Source organism: Scyliorhinus torazame, chromosome 6 (assembly GCF_047496885.1).
Source record: "Scyliorhinus torazame isolate Kashiwa2021f chromosome 6, sScyTor2.1, whole genome shotgun sequence".
Lineage (NCBI taxonomy): Eukaryota > Metazoa > Chordata > Chondrichthyes > Carcharhiniformes > Scyliorhinidae > Scyliorhinus > Scyliorhinus torazame.
In genome coordinates this window covers 75343088-75368940 of record NC_092712.1, presented here as the reverse complement: position 1 = coordinate 75368940, position 25853 = coordinate 75343088, and the positions used below count along the sequence as shown (strand labels likewise).

At 48.4% G+C, this 25853-nt stretch overlaps 1 protein-coding gene across 3 annotated transcripts in view; it reads right to left on the bottom strand.

Annotated features, from left to right (window-relative positions):
* Positions 1-25853, bottom strand: part of nrp1a (neuropilin 1a) — a 314669-nt gene that overhangs the window by 63320 nt on the left and 225496 nt on the right. For 2 of the 3 annotated variants that reach the window (XM_072508335.1, XM_072508336.1), the window contains exons 10-13: positions 17274-17605; positions 14462-14606; positions 6308-6400; positions 3708-3767 (exon numbers count right to left, since the gene is read on the bottom strand). In XM_072508335.1, coding sequence (XP_072364436.1) covers positions 3708-3767; positions 6308-6400; positions 14462-14606; positions 17274-17605 — 630 coding nt within the window. The remainder of the gene's footprint in view (positions 1-3707; positions 3768-6307; positions 6401-14461; positions 14607-17273; positions 17606-25853) is intronic. The other variant, XM_072508337.1, reaches the window with a different exon arrangement.

Sequence of the window (25853 nt, the reverse complement as noted above, 5' to 3'; positions counted from 1 at the left end):
AGACTGGTATCAAGACAGTGTGATAGCCCCATTCCATTTACAATCTACCTGACAATGGCTATTCACCTCATCAAAGATCAGCTGCCTCTGGTGTGAGTACTAAATAAAGTCTAAATGAAAAACTATTTAACCTCAGTTGCTTCTGTCAAAACCAAACTGACCACCACGATGCACAGTTTGTGCAAGAGTAGATTGTTGTTGCCCACACTCCTAGATTTTCAAACCATTCTCGATCTCTTCAATTCTGCATTCAAGAAACCTGGACTAACCGTGAATGTTTCCAAAATAAAACCCATATATCAATCTACACCTGGTCAGCCAAATATTCCACCTCTCATATATGTTGAAGGACACACTCTGGAATATGTTGAGCACTTCCCATATCTTAGCAGACCTCTCCAAAAAGGCCACCAATGCTGCCAGACCTGCTGAGATTTTCCAGCATTTTCTCTTGCAGCAGTGAATGTTTGCCAACGAGGATTTCCGCAAGTCAACAAAAGATTTGGTGTCCAGATCATTTGTCATCATACTTCTGTACAGCAGTGAGGCTTGGACTGTGTATCAGCAACATGTAAAATTGCAAGAGGAATTATATCAGCAACGCCTCTTGCTGCATCCTCAGGATGTACCCTTCTTGAAGCTAGCTTCACAAGCATTCAGACAAAAATTCCTGCAAAGTCAACTTTGGACTGGCCACTGCATCCGGATGGCTATACAGGTCTATCCATACATTCCCCCAACCCCCTTGCTTTCTCAACTTTCCAATGGCCAACACTACAAGGGTGGACAAAGTAAACACGTCAAACACATTCAAAGACTGACACTCTCTTTGAAACACAGCAGCACAGCATTAATTTTAATGAGTGGGAGCATGCAACTTGTCCATCAAGGTGCATCACACTTTCTGCCCCATGTGCTCAAAGATCTACCTCTATTTGCAACATCAGCAAATTTAGCAACCATACATCCAAGTCATTGCTATAGATTGTATTTAGTTGAGGCCCCAGTACTGATCCCTTTGGCGCTCCACTAGCTTGCCAACATGAAAAAGACCCATTTATCCACACTCTCTGCTTCCTGTTAGCTAACCGATTCCCTACCCATGCTAATATGGTACCATTGCACCATGAGTTCTTATTTTGTGCAGTAACCTTTGATGTGGCACTTTGTCAAATGCCTATTGGAAATTTGGGTACATCTACAGGTTCCCCTTTATCCATGTTGCTTGATACCCGGGCCACCAACTATGCTGGGTTTTCTGTGACTGTGCTGGTGTCATTAGCTGACTCTGCCCCCTCATCCCACACCCATTGGTTTGCAACTCGTCTGCCCCCACACCTCACTCTTTGGGATTCGGCAGCACCCCCTCTCGCACTTATACGTTCTCCACCAGCACTGCTGCTCCCAGGCCTCCCACTTCCACTGATTCACCAGTACCTCCCCAGCTATTGCAGGTTTGCCAGCATCTGTCACCACCACCTCCCACACTACCCCGCCCCCCCCCTTGCCTTTCAAACCATTCCCCATGCCAAAGTGCCCCTTATTTCTTTTCCTTGGAAGTTGGTCACCTGTTTGCTACTTCCTCAAAGGACTCTTAATGAATGAGTCAAACACGAATTCTCTTTCACAATATCATGTTGACTCTGCTTAATTGTTTTAAGATTTTCTAAGTGCCCGCTACAACCTCCTTAATAATAGATTCCAGCATTTTCCCTGTGACAGATGTTAAGCTAACATGCCTGTAGTTTCCTACTTTCTGCCTCCCTCCTTTCTTTGACTAGAGGAGTTACATTCGCTATTTTCCAATCTGATGGGCTCCTTCCAGAATCGAGGGAATTTTGAAAAATTAAAAACACATCCACTATCTCAGCAACCACTTCCTTTAAGACCCTCGGGTGGAGTCTGTCAGGACCTGTGACTGTTGCTAAGGTAACGGTGGAGCCGTTCATCTTGGGCAGCAGCTTCTCTATTTCCGCCTTTAATTGCGCACCCTCCTCTCACCAGAAGCTGCTGCGGTGAGTGCCATTAGCCTGGCTGTCAGCTTGTTGGGCGACGCCAGTGCTGTCTCGTGCTGGCACACAGGCGACACTCAGCTGGCAGCTACCCCACAGTCAGGAAGGACAGATTCACTCAGATCTGCAGCTGGGAAGGCTTGTGTGCTTTTTAAAAAACTGAACCTTCCCTGCCAGGGGCCGTGGATAATCCAAAAGGCTTCCTTTGGGTTTGCGCTGTCTGCATGAGGTCTGTGTGCTGATGACTAGTGGTGTTAGTGCAGCACAAAAGCAACATACAGCAGCTAATGGAACACTGACCATTGCCTCATTTAAATTCAGTGAATTAAAGGCATAGGAAGACACTTTCTTGAAATAATAATACACTCCACACCAAAAGATCAGTGATCACAGCAGTATCTTTAAGAGCTTCAAACAGCGCGTACAAAAATAGATAGAAATGTTTAAGCTCACAGCAGCTTTATTAGTATCCCCTGCCTCTTGTATAATGAAAGCTTCTGTTTCTATTTCTCTTCATTCTGTCATGCACCCTCCCCACTTCATTGACACTCAGCAACATCAGCCAGATGTACAGGCAAATAGGTCACTGGCTTTGCCCTGCAGTTAGGTTCACAGGTAAACTAGACTTATCCGAAATGACCTTACTTTGCTACACAGCAAGTTAACAATACATCCTTTGGCAGTCACTGATTTTGGATAGATTCAGAAATATTTACTCACGTATAGAACAGACAAATCAGCTAGACCAGCGCTAAATGAAATTATTGTAAGGTTGAATTTAATGCACGACTCGTTTAAACTGAAGTAAGTCGCATTTGGCTGAGCCAACGTGATTGAAAGTCCACATACCACATGGATGTAAATGTGACAATTGGCAGCTTTCAGGGAGTCTGACATTCTGCACTGTGGTAAACAGGAGATGTGCTTCCATGCAGTATGAACAGAAAAGATTTAGTTTTCCATTATTTCCCCTCAGAAGCCTGTCTAAGGACAAGTGAAAGTCGTATACAGTAATATTTTGATAGCAAGTTTGAGTCACCAATCGGAGTTGAATCCGTTACCATAGTAACATGAATCTCTTTATTCTACCACCGGAGCACTTCAGGTCTTCAGCTCCTTCCTACGACTATAAATAGATCTATGAAAGGGAATCGCCAATTTATTCCTGCAGAGATTACTTTCCAGAGGTCAAAATTAAGTTTGGTTCATTGTTGGGGCAAGGCAAGGAGATCTTTACTCAGCCTTTCACCCACTGTACCTACCCTGCGAATGTTTGATGTGATTGCCCCTAACTGAAGAGTTGATCCTACACTTGCACAAGGGGGTATCGTTTCCTGGAGTCTCTCCCGCTCCGTTGCTGGAACCTCTACGGAAGTTCAGCAGAGACCTTTCACACTTGCAGACATGGTTTTGCCTAATCTCTAATGAGTTTACAATAGTAGAGTGGGAGTTTTGACCACCAAGTTCTGAGGATTTTAATCTCTCAGCAGTTCTGTCATGGTTCTGCAATATCTAATAAATCTTTCTTCAGACCCATGGGACATTTTTGGAGCCGAGAGTTTCGGCTATGCCCTTCTCAATTTGCTATCATATCCTTAAAAACACCAACCTCTCAGTAAGTGTATCTGCGAGGATGCTAAATGCCTCCACCCACCTAATACATGCACATTAACTTTGACCAAACATGCTCCATACCTGGGAATCCTGGTATTTCAGGTAATGTTGGTTCCTCTGTTCCTAGAGCAGTGTTACCACCTGCAAAACAGGAATAAGGTCAGGAATCAGTCGAAGAGCATGGGGTTGGGGCCATGGCTTGGCACCTCCAATCTCTGGTATCTGATTCCAATGGGCTTGCAATGCCCCTGTACAGAAAGTGGATGAAGGTTGCCCTGTTAGTAAAAGTTAAGGATCACCATGGAAAGTACTTGCAGTGTCCATTCTAATATTAGTTACTGTTTCAATATCTGCATCTAATTTGATGGAATAGTCTCATAACATAGGAACAAACTCTGACTAAATAGAGAGAATATAGTTGGAAGAAGAGGGGAGGGGAATAATTGAGTGGCGGGGGTGGGGGATGAGGGTGATTCTTCTGGGGAGTAAAATTAAATTTATTTTACAACTTACACAGACATGGGGCTGGATTATCCGGTTCCCCAGTGTGTCTCTCGGCGGTGCGCTGTTCGCTGGGGGCGGGATTCTGTCTTCCCGCCACTTATCAATGGAATTTCCCATTGGGAAACCTGCCCGGGGTGGGGGAGGGGAGAGGTTGCTGCTGGCAGGAGAAGTGAATCGCAATGGCTGGAGAATTCTGGCCATTGTTTATCATATTGTATTAGGTAAGAAGATGAACAACAAAACAGAAATAATCTATAAAACCCGTCCTGGCTATTTAATGTTTTATTTTAATACAGAGCAGGAGAAAAAGATCATTCCAAAGTTCTGCACATGTACATATAGAACAATGGCTTTACTCATACTTGAGGCACAAATGTCACCGAGTTATTTGGACATGATACAAAATAGCAGCTTCTCAGAAGCTGTGTGATCTCCTTGAAATATCAAAGATTCCACTGAAGATCTTTCAAATAGTCCCTTTGTTTCTCTATCTTTTGTGAGAAAGAATTGAGAACAGAGTTTCAAAGTTTTGAACCTTCTAGCGCAAAGCACTAACTTGTTTCAATATATTCCTGGAAAAAGAATATTTATGAAACATAGAATAGCTCTGCAGCTGATTGGAGATTATTTAACACCACGAGCAGCTTCAATGAGTTGGTCTGGTTGCCACACAGTGCCACAGTCAGCTGCCAGATTCCCCCCCCCCATCCCCCACCCCCACCACCCAACTAAAAAATAAATAAATAAAGCCACCCCAGTTTCTGTCATTCTGCATTTCATAGATGAGGACAGATTTTTGCCCAACAGCAGGGACATTGTTAAAAAATAAAATTGGCGGATATCAACAAGAAAGGTGTTCATCGCCTAGGTTGTAGACACAGAGCCACAACTGGAGGGGAACAAATCAAATCAGCCAGGGTTCTCACTCCTGATCATTATCTACAAGCCATCAACTTTTCCTAAAGATATGCTTGTACGTGCCGAAAATGCCAACGCAGGCAACTTGCAATTGTTGTTCCATATATTAAGGGGCACAAAAATAGAGTGGTCTGAGACAACTGTAACAAAGGCAGGTCAAATAGACAAACTTGACAATGATTCTTAACGGATGTCAGAGTTAATTAAGCGCCGTGGTCCAAACTGAGTTTTTGTTCACTCTTTTCATGGGATGTGAGCGTTGCTGGCAAGAAGAGCATTTGTTGCCCACCACTAACTGGCCTTGAGAAGGTGACGTTGAGCCACGTTCTTGAATGGCTGCAGTCCATCAGTGAACATTGCAGACATCAGATAATGTTATTACTGGTGAGCAGATTGTCCCACAAATGTTGGGTTTAAAGAAGCTGATGGTTTGCATTTGACAGGGCGTGGGGAATTTTGAAATGGGCGGGCAGGTGGTTTGGATGTTAAGATGGGGGAGGTAGGTGAGATTAGGGGTGGGATTTACTGGCTGTTCACACCGGTGGGAAATTCCGGTCCCACGCCGGTGCACAGGTTTCCCGGCGGCGAGGGTTGCTCTCAACGGGAAATCCCGTTGACGACGGCGGGACCAGTCGATCCCGCTGGAGGGACACCTCCCTGCCGAAAGCCCACAGCGGGGTGTTCGGTAAATCCCTCCCTAGGTGTGGGTGGGTGTGTTCGCTGCCCGACTGGAAATCAAGCCTCCCAATCAGACTGACTTCCAGGTGATTAACCTCCAAGGTGGCAGACACACACAACCGAGTTAAAATTCCCCACTGTGCAGGGAAACCTGACTGGGTCCAACAGTTAGAATTTCCCCCAAGGAGTCTGACTTTGTTGCTTTACGACAGAGATCTGAAAGACAAAACTCCAAATAGAATTTGGACTATTTCAGAAATGCACGTTTCCACTAAGCATTCATAATAATTTAAGCCATACATTGATTGTAATCCTGTACCAAATGCTTCCCTGCCAGTTTATTGCTTGTTTATTTATTCTTCTGAAGTGGCGCTGCTGTTCCTAATATGGAAGAATGAGCACTAAAGGATAAGTCCCAATTAGTGGAAGGAAGGTGTTGATAGCAGCAGATTTGTAAGGATAAGCTGTTTATTCGTTGGATGACAGACATGCGTTTTAGTGATTTTTGGCTCATTACCGGCAGAGCACACAGGAAGCAAGTGAGAAAGGTTACAGTTGTGGTGTTAGGAGGATTTATGCACCTGTAAAGTCGAAGGCATCACCTGTTCCACTGTGGCAGTTTCCAAACTCCTCGTCACACTCATCTGAATCCAAAGTGGGAGGGGATGTAGGGACTGGAATCAGAAGACAAAGGTATTAAGAATTTGAAACACTTGCAATGCTTATGCTTATCTCCAAATGCACACATTATGCACAGATCATCATAATTATAAATCAGGACGACAGTGAGCATTTTCAACATTTGCTTTTCCCTTCTCCTCCCTTCTGAAGGACTGGATTACAGTTTCACTTCGTCTAAGGAAGCTATTGGGCGGGATGTACCGGCTGTTCACGCTGGCTTGAAATTCCGGTCCCACGTCAGCGCACGGTTTTCCCGGTGACAAGGGGTGCAGTCCACGGGAAATCCCGTTGACAATGGCAGGACCAGAATTATTTATGTGTGAGTCTTCAGGATAAGAGCTGGCAGGCCACAATCAGTAAGGATAGGCAACAACACCTCCTCCACGATTATCCTCAACACCGGTGCCCACAAGGCTGTGTCCTCAGCCCCTAACTATACTAACCATGGGTCACAGTCTGAGGATTCAGGGTAAACCATTTTGTATAGAGGGAAGGAGACATTTCTTCACACAAGGAGTGTTGAGCCTGTGGAATTCATTACCACAGGAAGTAGTTGATGCTAAAACTTTGAATATGTTCAAGAGACGGCTAGATACAGCACTTGGGGCGAATGGGATCTAAGGCTATGGGGAGAAAGCAGGATTAGGCTATTGAGTTGGATGGTCAGCCATGATCGTGATGAATGGCGGAGCAGGCTCGAAGGGCCAAAAGGCCTCCTCCTGCTCTTATCTTCTATGCATCCTGACCAAGAGCTATGGGGCATTACCACTGATCTCAGTCCTTTGCTTACCCATCGTTTGTAAATGCCCACATCAACTGTGGATTGGTGGACAATGGACCCGTGGTTTATTTTCTTAATGCAGGGGCACTAAATGACAGTGTACGCTGTGACAAAGTAGTCACATGCTTGCCTCTGAGTCGGAGAGTCGTGGGGTCGTGTCCCACTCCAGAGACCTGAGCACAAAATCTAGGCTAACACTCCAGTGTGGTACTGTACTGAGTGGTGTTGCACTGTTGGTTGTGTCCTCTTTCAGGTGAGACATTAAACCGAGGTCCCATCCGGTCCTCATTGTACTATTTCAATGAAGAGCAGGAGTATTACCCCAGGCATTCTGGACAATACATATCCCTCAAGTAACATCACTTAAATAAGCAAATTATCTGGTCATTACCACAGTGCTGTTAGTGGGAGCTTGCTGTGTACAAAATGGCTGCCACATTTCCTACATTACAACAGTGACTACACTCACCAGCGAGTAAGCACTTTGGGATACCCTGCGGTTGTGAAAAGTGCGACATCAATATAAGTTGTTTCCTTTATTTAAATTGAAGCTTTTCACTCCCACCAAGCTGGGATCAGCTGATTCACCATCCACCAGGGATCGTATCGGGGATCTCTCAAATCTGCATGGTTCAGGTACTCAAATGGATAGACTCACTGAGTCGCCAGTGCAACCTCCATGAGATTTTCTAACCATGAGTTCAATCAGGGCGGTTATTCCTGTTTGAACTTAAGCCTTCAGTAAATACCTTGCATGTGCACTTGTTCCCAACTCCGAAACCCATTTGGTCTAAGGTATTTGTTACTTCACCGAATGTAAATGTACTATGGTGTCATTTGTTAGGAAGCAGCACCGTGGAACATTTCACACTTGAGAACTTGCATTGTTTAGAGAGGGATTGGTATAATAGACTGTGGAGCCTAACAGACAGCTTTGATTGTTGAGGGTTAAATTATACATGCCTGCTGAAATATCAGGAATATGTCAACATGACTAACTGTGTATACGATTTGAGTGAGATGAACCATATGGTAAAGGGATAGAGTAAATGCATTGATATCATACTGTTATTTTACTGTTTAATGTTTTCATAATTGCCAGTGTTAATATGCTCATTAAATAGGCCAACGAACTGTGCCTGGATGACTGTCACACTACTTTCCTCAACGGAACATGTTGCAACTAAAACTCTGACACCATCTCACTCGAGTAAATCTCCAAAGAAACGGATCCTCAAGTGGTTTGAATTACACAATTATTTCAGCGATATTTCACTCTCAGTGGAATGAGAGTGGTACTAAGAAAGTACCTCACGGAGGAGGGTGTTCTGATAGCAGATGGGATTTGAAATATGAAATCTGTTGATGAAAAGCTGTGGATTTTGCCACATTTCTGCATCAACATGAATAGTGTTAAACCATCAATTGAAGTGGCTGCACTGATCTTTCAAAATATTCACGGACGAGATGCAGAAACCCTCAGCGGCTGTGCACCTGACCTACTTTTATTGTTTTCTAATGGTATCACATGGACTGTTCATGAGTCATGAATGACAGCTTGAATAACAGTACCTGAGTTCAACTTTTATTTTGGCTCAATTCCTACAAGCCTTGTGGATACTCGGGGAACTCCAATTGAACTGATCGACTGATTGAAGTTGTCGATAACATTACTGTTGGGATGTTCGACTCTTAAACATCGTGATGCATGCAGATTAGTTTAAACCGGACACTTAGAACGGCACTGGATGACCCGTATCACCAGGACAAAAACACTGCTACAATTCCTGTGCCCCCTCCACTCCCACTTCCCTGCAAAGAACAGCATGAAACACATTTGGTACCGGGTCTGATCGACTACAATCCAGAGTCTTAAAGGAAATGACAGCAGAGATGGTGGAGGCATGGGTTATAATATTCCAAAATTCCCTGGATTCTGGAAAGGTTCCAGTAGATTGGGAAAGGCTAATGCCCCTGTTCAAAAGGGGAGAAAGGCACAGAGTAGGAAACTATAGACCAGTTAATTTAACATCTGTCATTGGGAAAATGTTGGATTCCAATATTAAGGGAAGTAGTAATGGGATATTTGGAAAGTCAAAACACGGTCCATCAGAGTCAGCATGGATTTTATGAAGGGTAAATCTTGTTTGCTTAATTTGCATTATGAAGAGTAAATTTTGATTGACTAATTTGCTGAAGTTCTTTGAAGATGTAACAAGCAAAGTGAATAATGGGAATCCTGTAGATGTAGTGTATCTGGGCTTTGATAAGGTGCCACACAAAACGTTAATACACAAGGTAAGATCCCACGGGTTTGGGGGTAATACATTAGCTTGGATAGAGGACTGGCTAACCAACAGAAAACAGAGAATGTATATAAATGGGTGTTTTTCGTGACAAGCTGTAACTAGTGGTGTGCCACAGGGTTCGATCCTCAGGCCCAAACTACTTACAATTTATATCAACGACTTGGATGCAGGGATAGAAGGTACTATAGCCAAATCTGCAGACAACACTAAAATAGGTGGGAAAGCAAGTTGCAACGAGGAAATAAATTCACAAGTGGGTATGGATAGATTGGGTGGGTGTGCCAATATTTGGCAGATGGAGTTTAACGTGGTAAGTGTGAGGTTATCCATTTTGGTCAGAGGACTAAAAAGGCAATTTATTATCGAAATGGAGAGAAACTTCAAAATACTTTGGTGCAGAGGGATCTGGTGCCCTCGTCCAGGAATCGCAAAATTTAGTATGCAGGTGCAGCAGGTAATAAGGAAGACAAATGGAATTTTGGCATTGATTGCTAATGGAATAAAGCATAAAAGTAGGGAAGTGCTGTTGCAACTCTATAGGACATTGTTTTGAGACTGCATCTGGAGCACTGCGCACAGTTTTGCTCCCCTTACTTGAGAAAGGATGGAAATGCATTAGAGGCAGTTGAGAGAAGGTTCACTAGACTGATTCCAGGGGTGGACGACTTGTTTTATGAAGAGAGTTTGAGCAGTTTAGGTCTATACTCTGTAGAGTTTAGAAGAATGAGAGGACATCTAATTGAGGTATATAAGATGCTAAAGGGGATTGTAGATGTAGAGCAGATGTTTCCCCTTGTTGGACATTCTAGAATGAGAGGCCATAGTTTAGGCGAGGGGAGGCAGATTTAAAACAGAAATGAGGAGGAATTACTTTACTCAAAGAATCATGAATCTGTGGAATTCTCTACCCCAGAGTGCAGTGGACTCTGGAACACTAAACAGATTTAAGGAGGAGGTAGATATGTCTTTAATTAGTAGCGGGATGAAGGGTTATGGGGAGTGGGCAGGAAGGTGGAGATGAGGCAGAGATGAGATCAGCCATGATCATATTGAATGGAAGAGCAGGTTTGAGGGGTTGAGTTGCCTACTCCTGCTCCTAGTTCTTCTGCGTCCTATATTCTAATCTCCAAGCATCTGGAAATATTTGGACGAATATTGGTTGCAAACCTCAGTCTTGCACTGACTTAACACTTACATTTCAGTCTGCTCTATTGGGAATTTTGTTTGTATATTTTACATTCCTGCTTTTGCTACAAACAAAAATGCGTGAATGCAATTTAGTTACACAGACCTGTGACATGCAATATAGCTGCTATTACACAGAGCTCCCCATTTAAGTAGAGACACAACACTACAATAAATACTCACCAGAATAATACCAAGAATTAGAGTTTAGAAAGAAAAATAAATGAAGAACACACAGAGCTTTGTTTCCCTCAAGAAATTCCAAAGTGCTTTATAATCTAATATGCAAGTGTTGTCACAGTTATAATGTCAAAAGTGCAGCGGCTAATTTGTGAAATGAATGGCCTGATGATTTGTTTGTTAGTGATAGCCAGTGAGGGATGAATATTGGCCAGACCACTGGGAGAAGGTCTCTGCTCTTCTCATTTAGACCTACCTAAGAGAGCAGACACAGCCATAGTTTAACATCTCACTCAAAATACTGCACCCCTCAAACAGTGCACCATGCCTTCAGTACTGTACTGAACAATTGTCAGCCCAATATTCTTTGTTCAAGACAGCAGAGTGGGATTTTGAAGCGGCAGTCTTCTACTCAGACATGAGAATGCAACCACAAAGCCAAGGCTAACATGATCAAAATAGTTACAAAGAAATGTTAGTTATGTAGAGAATGTTAAAGGAGATCTAATAGAGATTTTCAGAATTGGGAAAGCTTTTGAGTAAATAATGAGGTTGTGGGTGTGATTTAAGGGGAAGAAAAGTCCTGTTGTGGGCGCATTTAAGCTGGGTGTTCCCCGGCGCTTGGGCCTCGGCAAGGAAGCCCAGGCCACACTTAACTTAACTTCCTACACTGAGGAGCTTCAGTTGCTAGTGCAGGAAGAGATATCTCTCAACCACCCAACTCGACCCCCGGACCTCCCCAAATCCCCAACTTACCGATGAGGGGGTCCTCGAGCCCCCTCTCACCTCACCTCATAAGGGCAGGGCACCTCCATGCCTGATCCCTGGCACAGGCAAAGTGCCACTGGGCACCTTGGCACTGCCAGGCTGACACCGAGGGGCACTGCCAAATTGCCGGATGACACTGCCAAGGTGCCAGGCTGGCAGTGCCAAGGTGCCTGGGTGCCATTAGCAGTGCTAGGGTACCCTGCCCAGAGACCGACCACCCGGGGGCCTCTGATCACCAGGGAGACTCCCCCGAAGTGACGTTCCGCCTGGTCAATGGTTGTGGAGACCAGTGCTAAACAGCGCTGGCTTTGGGTCTCCGAGGCGAGGAGATTTGATCATGGTCGCTGGGTAGATCTGGCATAGACATATTCGAGTGAGGCTAACTACTCATTTGAGTAATCCCACAACGGGCCGGACTTAGATCACGACATCTTGCGACATCCCGTTAGATCTCCTGAGGCATAACGAGCCGGGTAAATCTCGCAAGAGACCTCTCGTGAGATTTCATAGATTACCATAGAATCTACAGTGCATAAGGAGGCCATTCGGCCCATCGGGTCTGCACCGGCTCTTGGAAAGAGCACCTTACCCAAGGTCCACACCGCCACCCTATCCCCATAACCCAGCACTAAGGGCAATTTTGGACACTAAGGGCAATTTAGCATGGCCAATCCACTTACCTGCACATCTTTGGATTATGGGAGGAAACCGGAGCACACGGAGGAAACCCACGCACACACGGGGAGGATGTGCAGACTCCGCACAGTGACCCAAGCCGGAATCGAACCTGGAACCCTGGAGCTGTGAAGCAATTGTGCTATCCACAATGCTACCGTGCTGGCCCATGCTTTACCGGCCACATTGCGTCGTGTGTTGGGTGCGGTGCGGCCGTTAGATCGCACCCTGTTTCTACTGATAGGCAAAGTGTACCAAGTGGCATAGCACAAGGTCAATAGATGCCTACGATCCTTTGTGGACTTTGACTAATTATTTACTGGAAGAATGAATGGAGAGCTTCATATCTAATATTGAATATGAATGAATAGAATTCATATTTGTTACTCAATAATGGGGAATGAAGCAAAGGGCATAAGATAATAACTGATTTTTAGATGCATGGTTTCAATGAGCCAGCTTTGGCAGTTTTATGGTTGTTCCCATTGTCAGTATGCAGCCTAGTGGGGTAATATCACAATGAGGTGATTTTGCCATTCATTTAAATTAACTTTAATATTCAAAATCAGTTTAACCCTGCATCTTTCAGGAACATACAATGTTTCAACTTGTCAGAGTGATATGGTGCCGGAGGTCTTCACAAACGGAGACCAGAAGTAATGACCAGCCCGGGGGGCTCGGAGGCTATTGTAGCCCCCAGGTGGTCGGGGACATGCCAGGGCAGTGCCCTGCTGTTAGGGGGTGGTGGCAAGGGGCAGGGCCTGAAGAAGCGGGGCATATAGGATGACCTATTGGGAGGGCCCCAAGGCCGGTGATCTGTGTTCGGTGGGGGGGGGAAGGGGGCAACAGTAGGAGTGAGATCTATGTCTGGAGGGTGGGTAACATGCCATCAATGGGGTGGGGGGGGGGACCCCGATGTCCCTGGGAGAGGGGGAAGAGGAGGGGTTGCCTTCATTTTGCCTTGAGTTCAGGGCACCCTGATCTATGTGAAGATAGGCTCACTGACACATTCAGGCCCCATCCTTAACAATGATGTCCCCCCCAATGACAAAGTGTGGGACGATCTCCTGGGGAAACCTGCCTGTTTCTCTGGGGAAAACATGCCCGTTTTCTGATTGAATCTGACACTTTGCTGTTTTTTGGGGAAAATTTCACCCAATGTGTCAATTAACACACAAATGCTATTTTAATGACAGCATCAAACCATTTATTTTGAACAGATTAGAACCTGGGCGGTTAGTACTGCTGCCTCACAGGGCCAGAGACCCGTGTTCAATTCTGGCCTTGGGTGACTGTGTGAAGTTTAAATTTTCACCCTGTGTCTGCGTGGGTTTCCTCCGGGTGCTCTGGTTTCCTCCCACAGTCCACAGAAGTGCAGGTTAGATGGATTGGCAATACTAAATTGCCACTTTGTTTCCAGAGGTGTGTAGGTTAGGTGGGATTCTGGGGTTACGGGGATAGGATGGGGGTGAGGCCTAGGTAGGGTGCTCTTTCAGAGGGTCAGTGCAGTCTTGATGGGTCAAAAGGCCACCTCCTGCACTTTAGGAATTCTATGGATCAATGGTTCTTTGTTAGAATCGTGACCATGGGAATTTCATACAAATTAATTAATGATTTTGGAAGTTAATATTGCATAATTGTAATCTTAGGTGATAAGTGAGATGACAAGTGAATTGGTGAATATATATACAAAAATATTTTTGGTCAACTTTTGATAAATTACATCTTTTGGTGCAAATTGGATCTTTTCCTAAAGTTGTAAATTATTGTAAATTATTATAATATTAAAAAGACCGAAAAGTACATATATGTCAGATATAACTTTTGAAATATCCTCTAATCTATTTATAAGGTTTATACAGATGCCTGTACAGCAATATTGCAACCACTGAAATAAATCTACTGAAATATATGTCCTCCAGGTAAACTTTCTTATGACCAATGGAACATCTGCCCTGTTGAGTGATGAAGGTAAATTACAAATCTTCAGCCCTTACTGACACTTAAGAGAAGTAAATGAAGATTTAACAGTGAGTGGAACTTTCGATTTCAACTGTTTCATCTTGTTTCAATCCTCCAGTCCGCCCCCAGGGGCAGCTCCTGCTGATGGATACACTATGCAATGAAGCCATGGAGCATTTTAAAATTCTCTGTACCTTCAATCTCACAGCCCAGCAGTTCCATACGTAATCCTAACCCGGCCGCTGATGCTCTCTCAGGGTAGATACGAATGTATCTTGTTAACAATGGTTCAAATTTCCGAATTTCAGGCGTATCATAGTTGGTATTTCCTTCAAATGTCTAGACAATATGGAAACAATTTCTCAGACATCAGTCGAATCCAGTAACAGAAATGCACACCAGAGTCAAAATAGGCTCATTTCTCAAACAAAAATATAATGAGCTACATCTGCATTATCTGCATTATATTTTCATAACTTAGCAGCATTTGTAATTACAATATTGCTCCCAATTTTCAAAAACTAACAGTTTGAACTTAATTCTGGAATTATGTACAACAGATGCTGACATTATTCAGTCAACCTCATGCAATTCGACATTGGACATTTCGACTAAGAATCCAATGTAAATTGAAAAGTGAGTACTGTCATAGGGTAGAAAAGTCATATATCAAAGGCAAATTCTTCACATCTTTTTTTAACAATAGCAGTAAATCAACAAAGGTGTTGCCAAAGATTTCTCTTAATTATGTACAACAGATGCTGACATTATTCAGTCAACCTCATGCAATTCGACATTGGACATTTCGACTAAGAATCCAACGTAAATTGAAAAGTGAGTACTGTCATAGGGTAGAAAAGTCATATCTCAAAGGCAAATTCTTTAACAATAGCAGTAAATCAACAAAGGTGTTGCCAAAAATTTCTCTTAAAAATTCAAATCTAAAAGATGGTCACCACCAATTTAGTAGTGAAATGCAACCAGTCCCACTTTCAAATTGCTATGTCCTATGCCTGCTTTATGCCCCAAAAAATGACACATTGCGTTCCAATTTCTATTCCGATTTGTGAAAACTTTGGATGATTTAATAAATTGGCATAGAAATTCAGACATAAGTTATTTCCATATCACTATGAATTTGGTAGGTAATCACACTGGGCATTTACAACATTGTATACATTTTGTTTAAATTGACATTATTTTACTACGGACGCGATTTAACGGGACAGAAACAGAGGCGTGATCTTCCGGCCACGCTGCGCCGAAAAAGCATCTCATTGCGGTACAGCGTAGCAGGTGAAAGTTGGGAGTCCCCGCCTGCAGGATCTACCCGGCTTACAACGCCTCGCGAGATTTAATGCCATCTCGCAAGACATTGCAACTGGAATCCCGTCCACAATTGAGCGGGACAGTTTTTGGCAAATTTGCATATTACAACGAGGCAGTGAGCCTTACTCTAATGTGCAGATACCGAGGTACCTGAGGTTTTGGAATCAATCCTTTCGCCTTGGGGATCTCGGGTGAGCGCTATTTGATATGTGGGGGTCTCAATGGGATTGGTGTCCTCTAGCTGCAGGCCCTTTGGGTGCCCTGGCACTGCTGCTGCCACCTGGGCCCATTGGCAAGGATACTCCAGGATGCCAAGTTAGCACTGCCAAGGTGCCAAGCTGGTACTTTTTGCGTGTGTGCAATTGGGCTGTGGTTGCCCAGCGTGGATGTTGGGGGGGGGGGGGGGGGGAGGAGGGGGGTTGCGTTCGGGCTGGTGGGAGGTCGGGGATTTTACTGTGAGTCTTGGAGATCGGGACCCATTTAAAAATGGTGTCCCGATCTCTCGCTACAACAGGGATTTCTGGCGAGCGGAACTGCTCATTGTAAAAAATGGGACTATGTGCAGCCTCGGCTGTGCCTGCCCCGTGAGGGCATCACCCTGCAGGGTTTTCTAATGGCCTGGGAGACCCCCCTTCCAGATGCCATGGCGCCTGGTCAACGTTTGTGAAAACCTGTGCTAAACGGCGCGCTGGCAGGGCCTCCTAGGTGCGGCCGTTCGTTGCCAGGCCTCAGGGGAATATGGCGCAGACATATTTCAATGAGCCTAATGGCTCACTTGAATATGTTAATCTGGATCTTGCCCAGTGTTAAATCTCGCAAGACGGATTGAGCATCGTGAATCTCGCGAGAGGCCTCTGACTGAAATTTTGATGCCAACCGGCAATAAATTTCCACACTGGCTCCTTTAATGTTATTTTCTCAGGTTTATCCTGATCATTGATTGTACCACGGTAAAGAATATGTCACTCACATCGGCAACTACTGGAGTCAAGTGCAAAAGTCAAGCTATGGAACACTGAAAACAAGAAGGAAACCAGACCAATTCCTGATTGAATAACTCCAGGTCCCACTCTACACCGATGACATCCACATTCAATGATCTTTACATTAGTAACGTGTTGGGAAACATTTAAAAAAAAAAAATTATGATAAAGATGCATTAATGCAAATTTTATTGAAATGCACGACTGTACAATTTAGGCTTGATGTCAGCATGATGAGCAGGATTTGGAGTGTCCCTGTTTCCCCAAACAAAGATTCTCCAGATGCTCTTTCATGAAGGGAATCTTTGCATTCTAATTTGTATGGAGTCTTCCGCTTTGGCAAACAAAGAAGCACTTTGCATTTGAAGTACAATCCGCAAGGACAAAAATGTTGACTTTGTGTGGTAGCAGTGTTCTGTTGCAGAGAAAAATGAAATGGATATATTCTGACTGGGAAGGGAGAAAGACGGTAATTCTTTTTATAATGTAGGCATGTTCCTCATTTTGTATGTTGGGAAAATGTGACACAGGACTCTTGGCAGTGTGCTGTATGAGTGTGCTTGCTTTTTCCCTGTGAAAGCACTTGAGATGTTAATGTTAGTGGCAGCATGATGGCACATGCTTCAACTCAGTGCCGTGCTCTCATTTCAGAAAGAAATAGTCACATCTAAGGCTGTGATCACAGACTACTTGCCTTCGGTTTAGAGGTGCCAGGAATTGTCACCACCTTCCAGTCTGATCCATTTGTACTGTACCCAAGCTTGAATCTCCGCATAAACACTTTATTGTCCCTCTGCTTCACACCCTGAATGATCACGCTCCGCACCTCTTTCTCCGCTCCGAGGTCTATCTGTATCCATTCGTTGTTATAGGTTTGAGAGGTCGGTTTTAACGCCCAGCCTGCTCGACTGGTTAGAAGCCGAGCATGTTCGGGGCCCCAGTAACGGTCCATGGTGGTTGAGGCAGTGATCTGGTTATCAGAGATGAGTCCAGATACCATTCCCAGCATTCCAGAGCAGGGGTTATCTGCAGGACAAAGATAAAAGGCCATCAGAGAGGAATGAGGTAGTATTTTATTATAATGTTATACTTAATTACATGTGGGAAAAATTATCTATCAGTTGTAGCCCAGTGGGGAAATCTAGTATGAAAAATCAAATTGAAGCAGAGTGCAGCCCTGTTGGTAAGTGCAGGAATGACACATACAGCTACAGAATTTTGTGGCATAGTATTTACAGGTACTTCCTACAGTTATTAGGAAGGTAAGCATTAAGCTCTTCAAATGTGATAATGCGGTTGTGGGTAAAAGTTAATCACAGCAAGAATGTCCTATCACTCTGATCTCCTTCAAGACATCTTCAGGTTTGCTGCATGGGCCACACTCTAATACTTGGAAAACTGATTTTCTTCCCCGACGTGAACTGGTTCATTGCACGCTTTGTTTATTCTCATACATGAACCGGTTCACAGCCTGTTTCGTTAGCGTTGGCAGGCTGGTTGAGGTGCTCTTTATTAGCTTTGGAGAATGGCCAAGATCCATTGACAACAATTGTGACGGGTGCCCTTTTACCTCCTCGCTCCTCATTGTCCAAGGCCCCGAACACTGCTTCCAGGCGGAGCAGCAATTCACCTGTATTTCTTTCCATTTCGTCTATTGTATTCACTGCTCACAATGGGCTCTTCTCTACATTGGTGAGACCAAACACAGATTGGGTGACTGCTTTGCAGAACACCCCCCCCCCCCATTCCACAAGCATGACCCCAGGCCATTTTAATTCACCATCGTGCTCTCGCTCTCACACCTCTGCCCTCCACCTGCTGCAGTGAAGCTCAACGCAAGCTGGAGGACAAAACAACACGTTGTATTCTGATTAGGTACTTTCTGCAGCCTTGTAGACTCAACATTGAGTTCAACAGCCCTGAATTTCTTTCTTCACTGATGCTGGTTTCCATTTCAATGACAACCTTTCTTTATGAGAAGAGGCACATTTATACTGGAACTGTTTAAAGTATTGATCATGTTGGAGCTTTCTAATATAAATAGTAGTTTGTTATGAGTCTATATCTAAGCCTCGAGGTGTGTATTTATGTAGGGGGAGGATTCTCCGGCACTCATTGATAGCCAAGTTCCTGATGCGACGGGGAATCCCAAGTCGGGGAAAAACGGGATTGGCACCCAGCGCCACTATATTTGCGATGTTCTGATACCCCGTTGGCAGTAGCATTAGGAATCGCGCCCCGCACCAGTGGGAGGATGCCCGGATCCGCCTCGCCTCCTCTGGGCCGGGATTCACGAGGGCGTGGATTGGTTCATGTGCAAGTATTTGCCAGCATGGCCCTGACACGATGGACCTCCAATCACCCACAGTTCTGTACACCCTCCCCCCAACCTCCCCCATCAGAACCCCTGCATCAGAACCCCCAAAACAGGGTTCTCTGATAACAGGGGTTCCTTGATATGAGGGGGGTCTCTGTTATGGGAAGGTCGCTGTTATAAGGGGGGGGGGGGAAAATCGCTGATATGGGAGGTTCTCTAATAACAGGTATTCTCTAATCTTGGGGGGTCTCTGTTATGGGAAGGTCTCTGATATGGGATGACCTCAGGTGGGGGATCTCTGATATGAGGCGGTTTCTGGTGGACGTCTCTGGTACGAGGGTCTGATGGGGGGATTTGGTGAGAGGTCTCTAATGGGGGTTTGATGGGTGGGGGGTATTGGGTCACCCTTATATATGCATAGTATGGAGGTGGGGGGTGGGGGGGGGGGAGTGACCCTGCAGTTCCCATGGTGGGATGGTGGCGGGAGGATGCGTACGAAAAGTAAAGTTAAGGTTTGGCAGGGCAGCCAAGTCGAGCAGAATGCACGGTACTATGTGCAAAGTCATGGACGCTATCCATCTCCTAGATGACCACATGTGCAGGAGGTGCTGCCAACCGCAGAAACTTGACCTCCGATTTCAGGGCTCGATCGGCGGATTGCATCACTGTGATACATTGACGAGGCTGAGAGCTATATGGATAGGGTGGATCCTCAGAGGATTGCAGTCAGAACCAGGTTTGTGGAACCACCAGCACCTCGGCTGTAGAGGAGGGGAGGAAGAAGAAAGGAAGAGCAACAATGATTGGGGATTCATTAGTTCGGGGAACAGACAGGCATTTCTGTGGCCATAGATGTGACTCCGGAATGGTATGTTGCCTCTCGGATGCCAGGGTCAAGGATGTCACAGAGCAGCTGCAGGACATTCTTTTGGGAGAGAGTGAACAGCCAGAAGTTGTGGTACACATTGGTGCCAATGGCTTAAGTAGTAAGGGGGAATGTGGTCTTGCCATCAGAATTTAGTGAGCTCGGTAGAAAATGAGCAAACAGGACCTCAAAGGTAATAGTAATCTCTGAATTACACCCAGTGCCACGTTAAAGTGAGTGCTGAAAAAGGAGAATAAGGCAGATTAATGTGTGGCTGGAAAGTTGGTGTAGGAGGGAGGGCGTTAGATTCCTGGGACACTGGGACTGGTTCTGGGAGAGATGGCACCTGTACAAGCTGGATGGGTCGCACCCAAATAGAGCCTGGACCAAGTTCGCTGACGGGCATTTTGCTAGTGCTGGAGGGTTTTGAACTAATTCAACAGGAGTGTTGAAACCACAAGGAAATATTAGAGCAGATGGACCTGGGTGTCTATGACATGTATGATTGAAGGTTGCAGGACAGGTGGAAAGAAGTTAATAAAGCAGATATTCTGGGCTTTATTCGTAACAGTATAGAGTACAAGAGCAAGGAGGTTATGCTGAACTAATACAAGACAATAGTTAGACCTCAGCTGGAATATTGTGCACAGTTTTGAGCACCACACTATAGGAAGGATGTGAATCCATTGGAGAGAGTGCAGGAGAGGTTTACAAGAATGGTTCCAGGGATGAGCAACTTCAATTATGAGGATAGATTGGAGAGGTTGGCAATGTTCTCCTTGAAAAGAAGCCTAAGAGAAGATTGATAAAGTTGTTCAAAATCATGAGGGGGCTGTACAGAGCAGATAGGGAAGAATAGTTCCTGCTCATAGAAAGGATCAAGAACAAGAGGGCAAAGATTTGAAGTGATTTGTAAAAGAAGCCAATGTTGAGATGATTATTTGGTTATTTGAATAGAAACAATGTACGTGGGTTCAGGGAAAAGACAGGGGAACGGCACTAAATCATGATGCTCATTTGGAGAGCCAGTGCAGACACGATGTGAGAAATGGCCTCCTTCTGCTCCGTAACAATTCTGTGCTTTTGTGATAACAAGAACTCTTCCAATCTAGTTATGCGCAGGAGGTTGTCAGATCCAAAATGTAATGGTTAATCCTCAAGGTCTGAAAGATCCTGCCCTTGAAAGATTTGATGGTCCAGTATCAACTACATCACTTTCCCCTTGTTTGACAGCTAATTCTCAAGATCCAAATATATCTGTTTCTCCCATCAGTCATCCTTCGAGCACCTGGTTGAGATTTCCAATTTGTGCCTGATTGTGAGCAGTTTTATTCTGCGAACCCACTGATTTGCGACGGCCCATATTCCAATGATGCCGAATGTCGACATTTACATGGACAACCAGTGTTGCCTGTAATCTCGCCTCTGCTGAAGAAAGTCAGTGGGGTTGAATAGTCACGATGATCCTCCAGCTGGCATCGACTGACAAGAGGCTCTCTAGTGCTTTTACGGATTCAGGAGAGTCATTAATTTATGCAGAACCCCTCATGCTTGTGTACATTTGGCGATCTCAGGTTTACTTTGAGTATTATTTTTGAGTTACAGATGTTTTAAAAATCTTGTTAAGATTGTCTCTGCTTTGTTGAAACTGTCAGATTTTGTTTTATTGGCATGTCTCAGACACATGACACATGTACCTCTGGCAGATGGGTACCCAACAGACCAGGCTGGATTCAAACCTGGAACCGAAGACAGAAGCAGCTGCCATTTATATTGGGCGGGATTCTCTGTGATCGGCGCGTTGGCCCGACACCGGCGTCAAAAACGGCACAAACCACTCCAGCGTCGGGCCAACCAGAACGTCGGAAAATCTCCGACCTGGAAGGCGCTAGCAGCGGCGTGACGCCATTCGCGACAGCAGCACAAAAGACGCCCACACCGGAGACCCGGCAAAATGGCCGCCCGCCGCGCAGCGCCGAGGTTCCAGGAGCGGGACATCAAGGTGCTCCTGGACGCAGTGGAGCAGAGGAGGGAGGCCCTGTATCCCGGACACGGCCACAGGGTCGCCCCACGCCTCAGCCGCGCCTGTGGAGGGAGGTGGCAGAGGCCGTCAGCGCCGTGGCCGTAACTGCCAGGAGAGGCAACCAGTGCCACAAGAAGGTCAATGACCTAGCCAGGACAACCAGGGTGAGTACCCCCCCCCCCAGCGATGGGTGGGACAGCCCTAGCTGAAACCGACATGGCTGCACCCCCCCCCCCCCCCCCCCCCCCCCATGCAGGATGGGGTGTGACCTATGCCAACAGACACACAACTGCTGGTCCGCATGTATTTGTCTCCCTAACACTGTTGCCCATTACCCCTGCCACCGCCCCCCCCACCCCGCAGGAGAAGCGTGCTCATAACAACGGGGAGCGTGAGAGGACCGGAGGGGTCCACCTGAATTGCGCCCCCTCACCGTTCATGAAGAGAGGGTCCTGGACCTTGCAGGCAGACCCGAGTACCAGGAGGTTGCTGATGCAGAGGTCAGGGGCGCACCACCAAGTGAGATCCCCCACTGCCTGCCCCCCTTTCCCCTTCCCCATCCACCCTTCCCCCGTTTCCCCCTACTCCCTTCCCCAACCCCCCTTTCCCCATCCCCCCTTTCCCCATCCCCCCTTTCCCCACCCCCCATCCCCCCTTTCCCCCACCCGCCCTTCCCCCCTTCCCCCCACCCCCCCTTCCCCCCTTTCTCCATCCCCTCTTCCCCCATTCCCCCACCCCCTTTCACCCATCCCCCCTTTCCCCCTTCCCCATCCCCCATCTACGTGTCTAACCATGCATGCTGTATTGTATATTGCAGGACCAAACGTCGAACCCCCATCCCTGCGGATGCCAACCGCCCCCAGGGCGCCCACGAGACAGGGATAGACCCGGCCCATCGGGCATACAACGCCACATCGAGTACCAGGGCGCCCACGAGACAGGGAGAGACATGGCCCATTGGGCATACGACGCCCCACCGAGTGCCAGGGCGCCAATGAGACAGGGATAGACCCGGCCCGTCAGGCATACGATGCCCCCATCCAGTGCCAGGCTGCCCATGAGCCAGTGATAGACCCGGAGCATCAGGCATACGCTGCCCCCATCTCGTGCCAGTGCGGCGACGCTGGAGGGCCACATCCAGCGACGAGGAGGGCAGCCACAGCAACAGGTCCCGTCCCAGTCGACCCGGGACACTGACACACAGGACACAAGCACCCAGGACACACCCACCCAGGACACTGATACGCAGGACACTGACGCACAGGGGACTGACACACAGGACACCCATACACAGGAAACAACCCCCCAGGACACCCACACACAGGGGACGGACGGACAGGAAACACCACCCCGGGGGACCCCGGACTTCGGGTCCGATGAGGACCTCGACATTAAGCCACTGCTATCGCCTACACCCTCCACCATCGCAGAGACACTCACCTCGGTTGGGCACTTTAGCGATGAGGCCTCTGGTACACTAACTGGTGCACAACACACAGCCGTCCCGGTACAGCAGGTGGAGGTAGGAGCAGCCGAGGGGCCGGATGGTCGGAGGGCAGCCCGGCGCAAGCAACCATCTGCCTCCCAGACGGGTCCTGGAGTTACCACACCCACCCATAGCAGTCACGGACCCAGGGATGATCGAAGGGGGTGACGGGCGGCTTGCGGCAGCTGCAGACGCAGGTGGAGGAATCCACCCGTGTCCAGGAGCAGGGAGTGGTGCCGGTCATGCGTGCCACCCAGGCCGACACCGCATGGGTGGCGTCCGCGGTTGAGGCAATGGGAGCGACGGTGTCAGACATGGGAGCAGTATGCAAGGCCTGGGGCTTTCCGTGCAGGCGGCGTCAGTGGCCCAGGAGATGGCTGCCCTCTCACAGGCAGCCATGAGCCAGAGCCAGCAGCAGATCGCAGAGGCGCTCAATGCCATGGCCCAGTCTCAGCAGGCAATGGCCCAGTCTTTGCAGTCCATCGCTGAGGGCATCGGCTCCATTGCCCAGGTGCTGGCCGGTGTCGCCCAGACACAGACAGGGATGGCCAAGTCCCTGAGCTCCATGGCTGCAAACTTGCAGACCCTTGTTGATACCAGGGTGGGCCCCCAGGACTGGCAGTGCCAGGTTCCGGGGGTGGGTCAGATGCTGGATCCGTTCGCACACCCGACCCATGGAGAGCCCTGGGGGCCATCGGGCACCCCGAGGGAGAAGGAGGCGCTGGGGCCCGTTTCGGGTCCCCCTGTAGGGGAGGTCCCGGAACACCACGACACCTCGGACTCCCCCCCCTGCCGTCCTGGGTGCATCTGGTGGACAACGGGCAGGGCAGGCTGGCAGCTCGCCATCCCAGTCGCCCGAGCCGCGGCCTGGCCCATCCAGGCCGGCCCGCCCCAGGAAACGGCCACCAAAGGGGACCCTAGTCACTGGGCAGGAATCACAGGAGTCCACCTCCAGCTGGGGAACCACCTAGACGTAGTCATAGGGCCGGTATGGCCAAACAATTAGACACTGAGTAAGTTGGCACGGGTGCAGGCCACAGATTAGTTATAGGGGCTAGGGAACTGGTATGAACTGTTTGTCATTAAAATCACTTTAGCACCTACAGAAGCTGCCTCTGTGCTCTGTCCGATGTGTGCGGGGGTGTGGTGTGAGGTGAGCGCCAGTGTATGTGTGAGGGTGTCCTCCCCCAGTGCCACGTGGTGCCAAGTGTGCCATCAGATGGCAGATATGGGCAACGGTTTCCCGGCTCATCCTGAGTCGCCTCCTGCATACCCGGCCCGTGAGGTCCTGGTATGTCGTGCGGCGCTGGTACGCACGGGGCCTCATCGGGCGTCTCCGTCGCCGTGGCACCACCACCTCCTCCTCCTCGTCCTGTGGGCGGGTGGCCCTCCAGCCTGGGCGGCTGCCACCTGCTGCTCTGCGGCACGCTCCTCTGCGGCAGCCTCCACCGCCTCCCTGGCACGCTCCTGCGCCAGGTCGCCCAGGGCAACATGTAGATGGGCGGCTCCCGCCACATCGCTGGGTGATGCCCAAACATTACAGTCTACAGGGGGTGGGGGGTGGGGGATAGACGGCATATAATCATTGTACATACCCCCCTCCGCAGCCAGGTGTCATGGGCCAGGTGTCTCTCACCCTCCCCGGCACAGACCCTCCCCAGCCCCCCCTCCCCGTCTCTCACCCTCCCGGCACTGACCCTCCCAGCACTCACCCTCCCCGGCATTCACCATCCCGCCCCACCTCCCCGGCACTCACCCTCCCTAGCTCCCCTTCCCCGGCACACACCCTCCCCAGCCCCCCCTCCCCGTCTCTCACCCTCCCGGCACTGACCCTCCCAGCACTCACCCTCCCCGGCATTCACCATCCCCCCCCACCTCCCCGGCACTCACCCTCCCCAGCTCCCCCTCCCCGGCACACACCCGCCCCGGCACTCACCCTCCCCAGCCCCCACCTCCCCGGCACTCACCCTCCCCGGCACTCACCCTCCCTGGCACTCACCCTCCCCGGCACTCACCCTCCTCAGCCCCCCCCCCCCCTCCCCGGCACTCACCCTCCCCGGCACTCACCCTCCTCAGCCCCCCCCTCCCCGGCACTCACCCTCCCCGGCACTCACCATCCCCAGCAGCCCCCCCTCCCCAGCACTCACCCGCCCCAGCCCACCTTCCCCGGCACTCACCCTCCCTGGCACTCTTCCTCCCCAGCCCCCCCTCCCCAGCACTCACCCTCCCCGGCACTCACCATCCCCAGCAGCCCCCCCTCCCCAGCACTTACCCGCCCCAGCCCCCCGTCCCCGGCACTCACCCTCCCCGGCACCCTTCCTCCCCAGCCCCCCTCCTCCCCAGCACTCACCCTCCCCGGCACTCACCCTCCACAGCCCCCCCCCCGCCCATCCCCGGCACTCACTGTTCCCAGCACTCACCCTCCCCAGCCCCCACTCCCCGGCACTCACCCTCCCCGGCACTCACCATCCCCAGCAGCCCCCCCTCCCCAGCACTCACCCGCCCCAGCCCCCCTTCCCCGGCACTCACCATCCCCGGCACTCTTCCTCCCCAGCCCCCCCTCCCCAGCACTCACCCACCCCG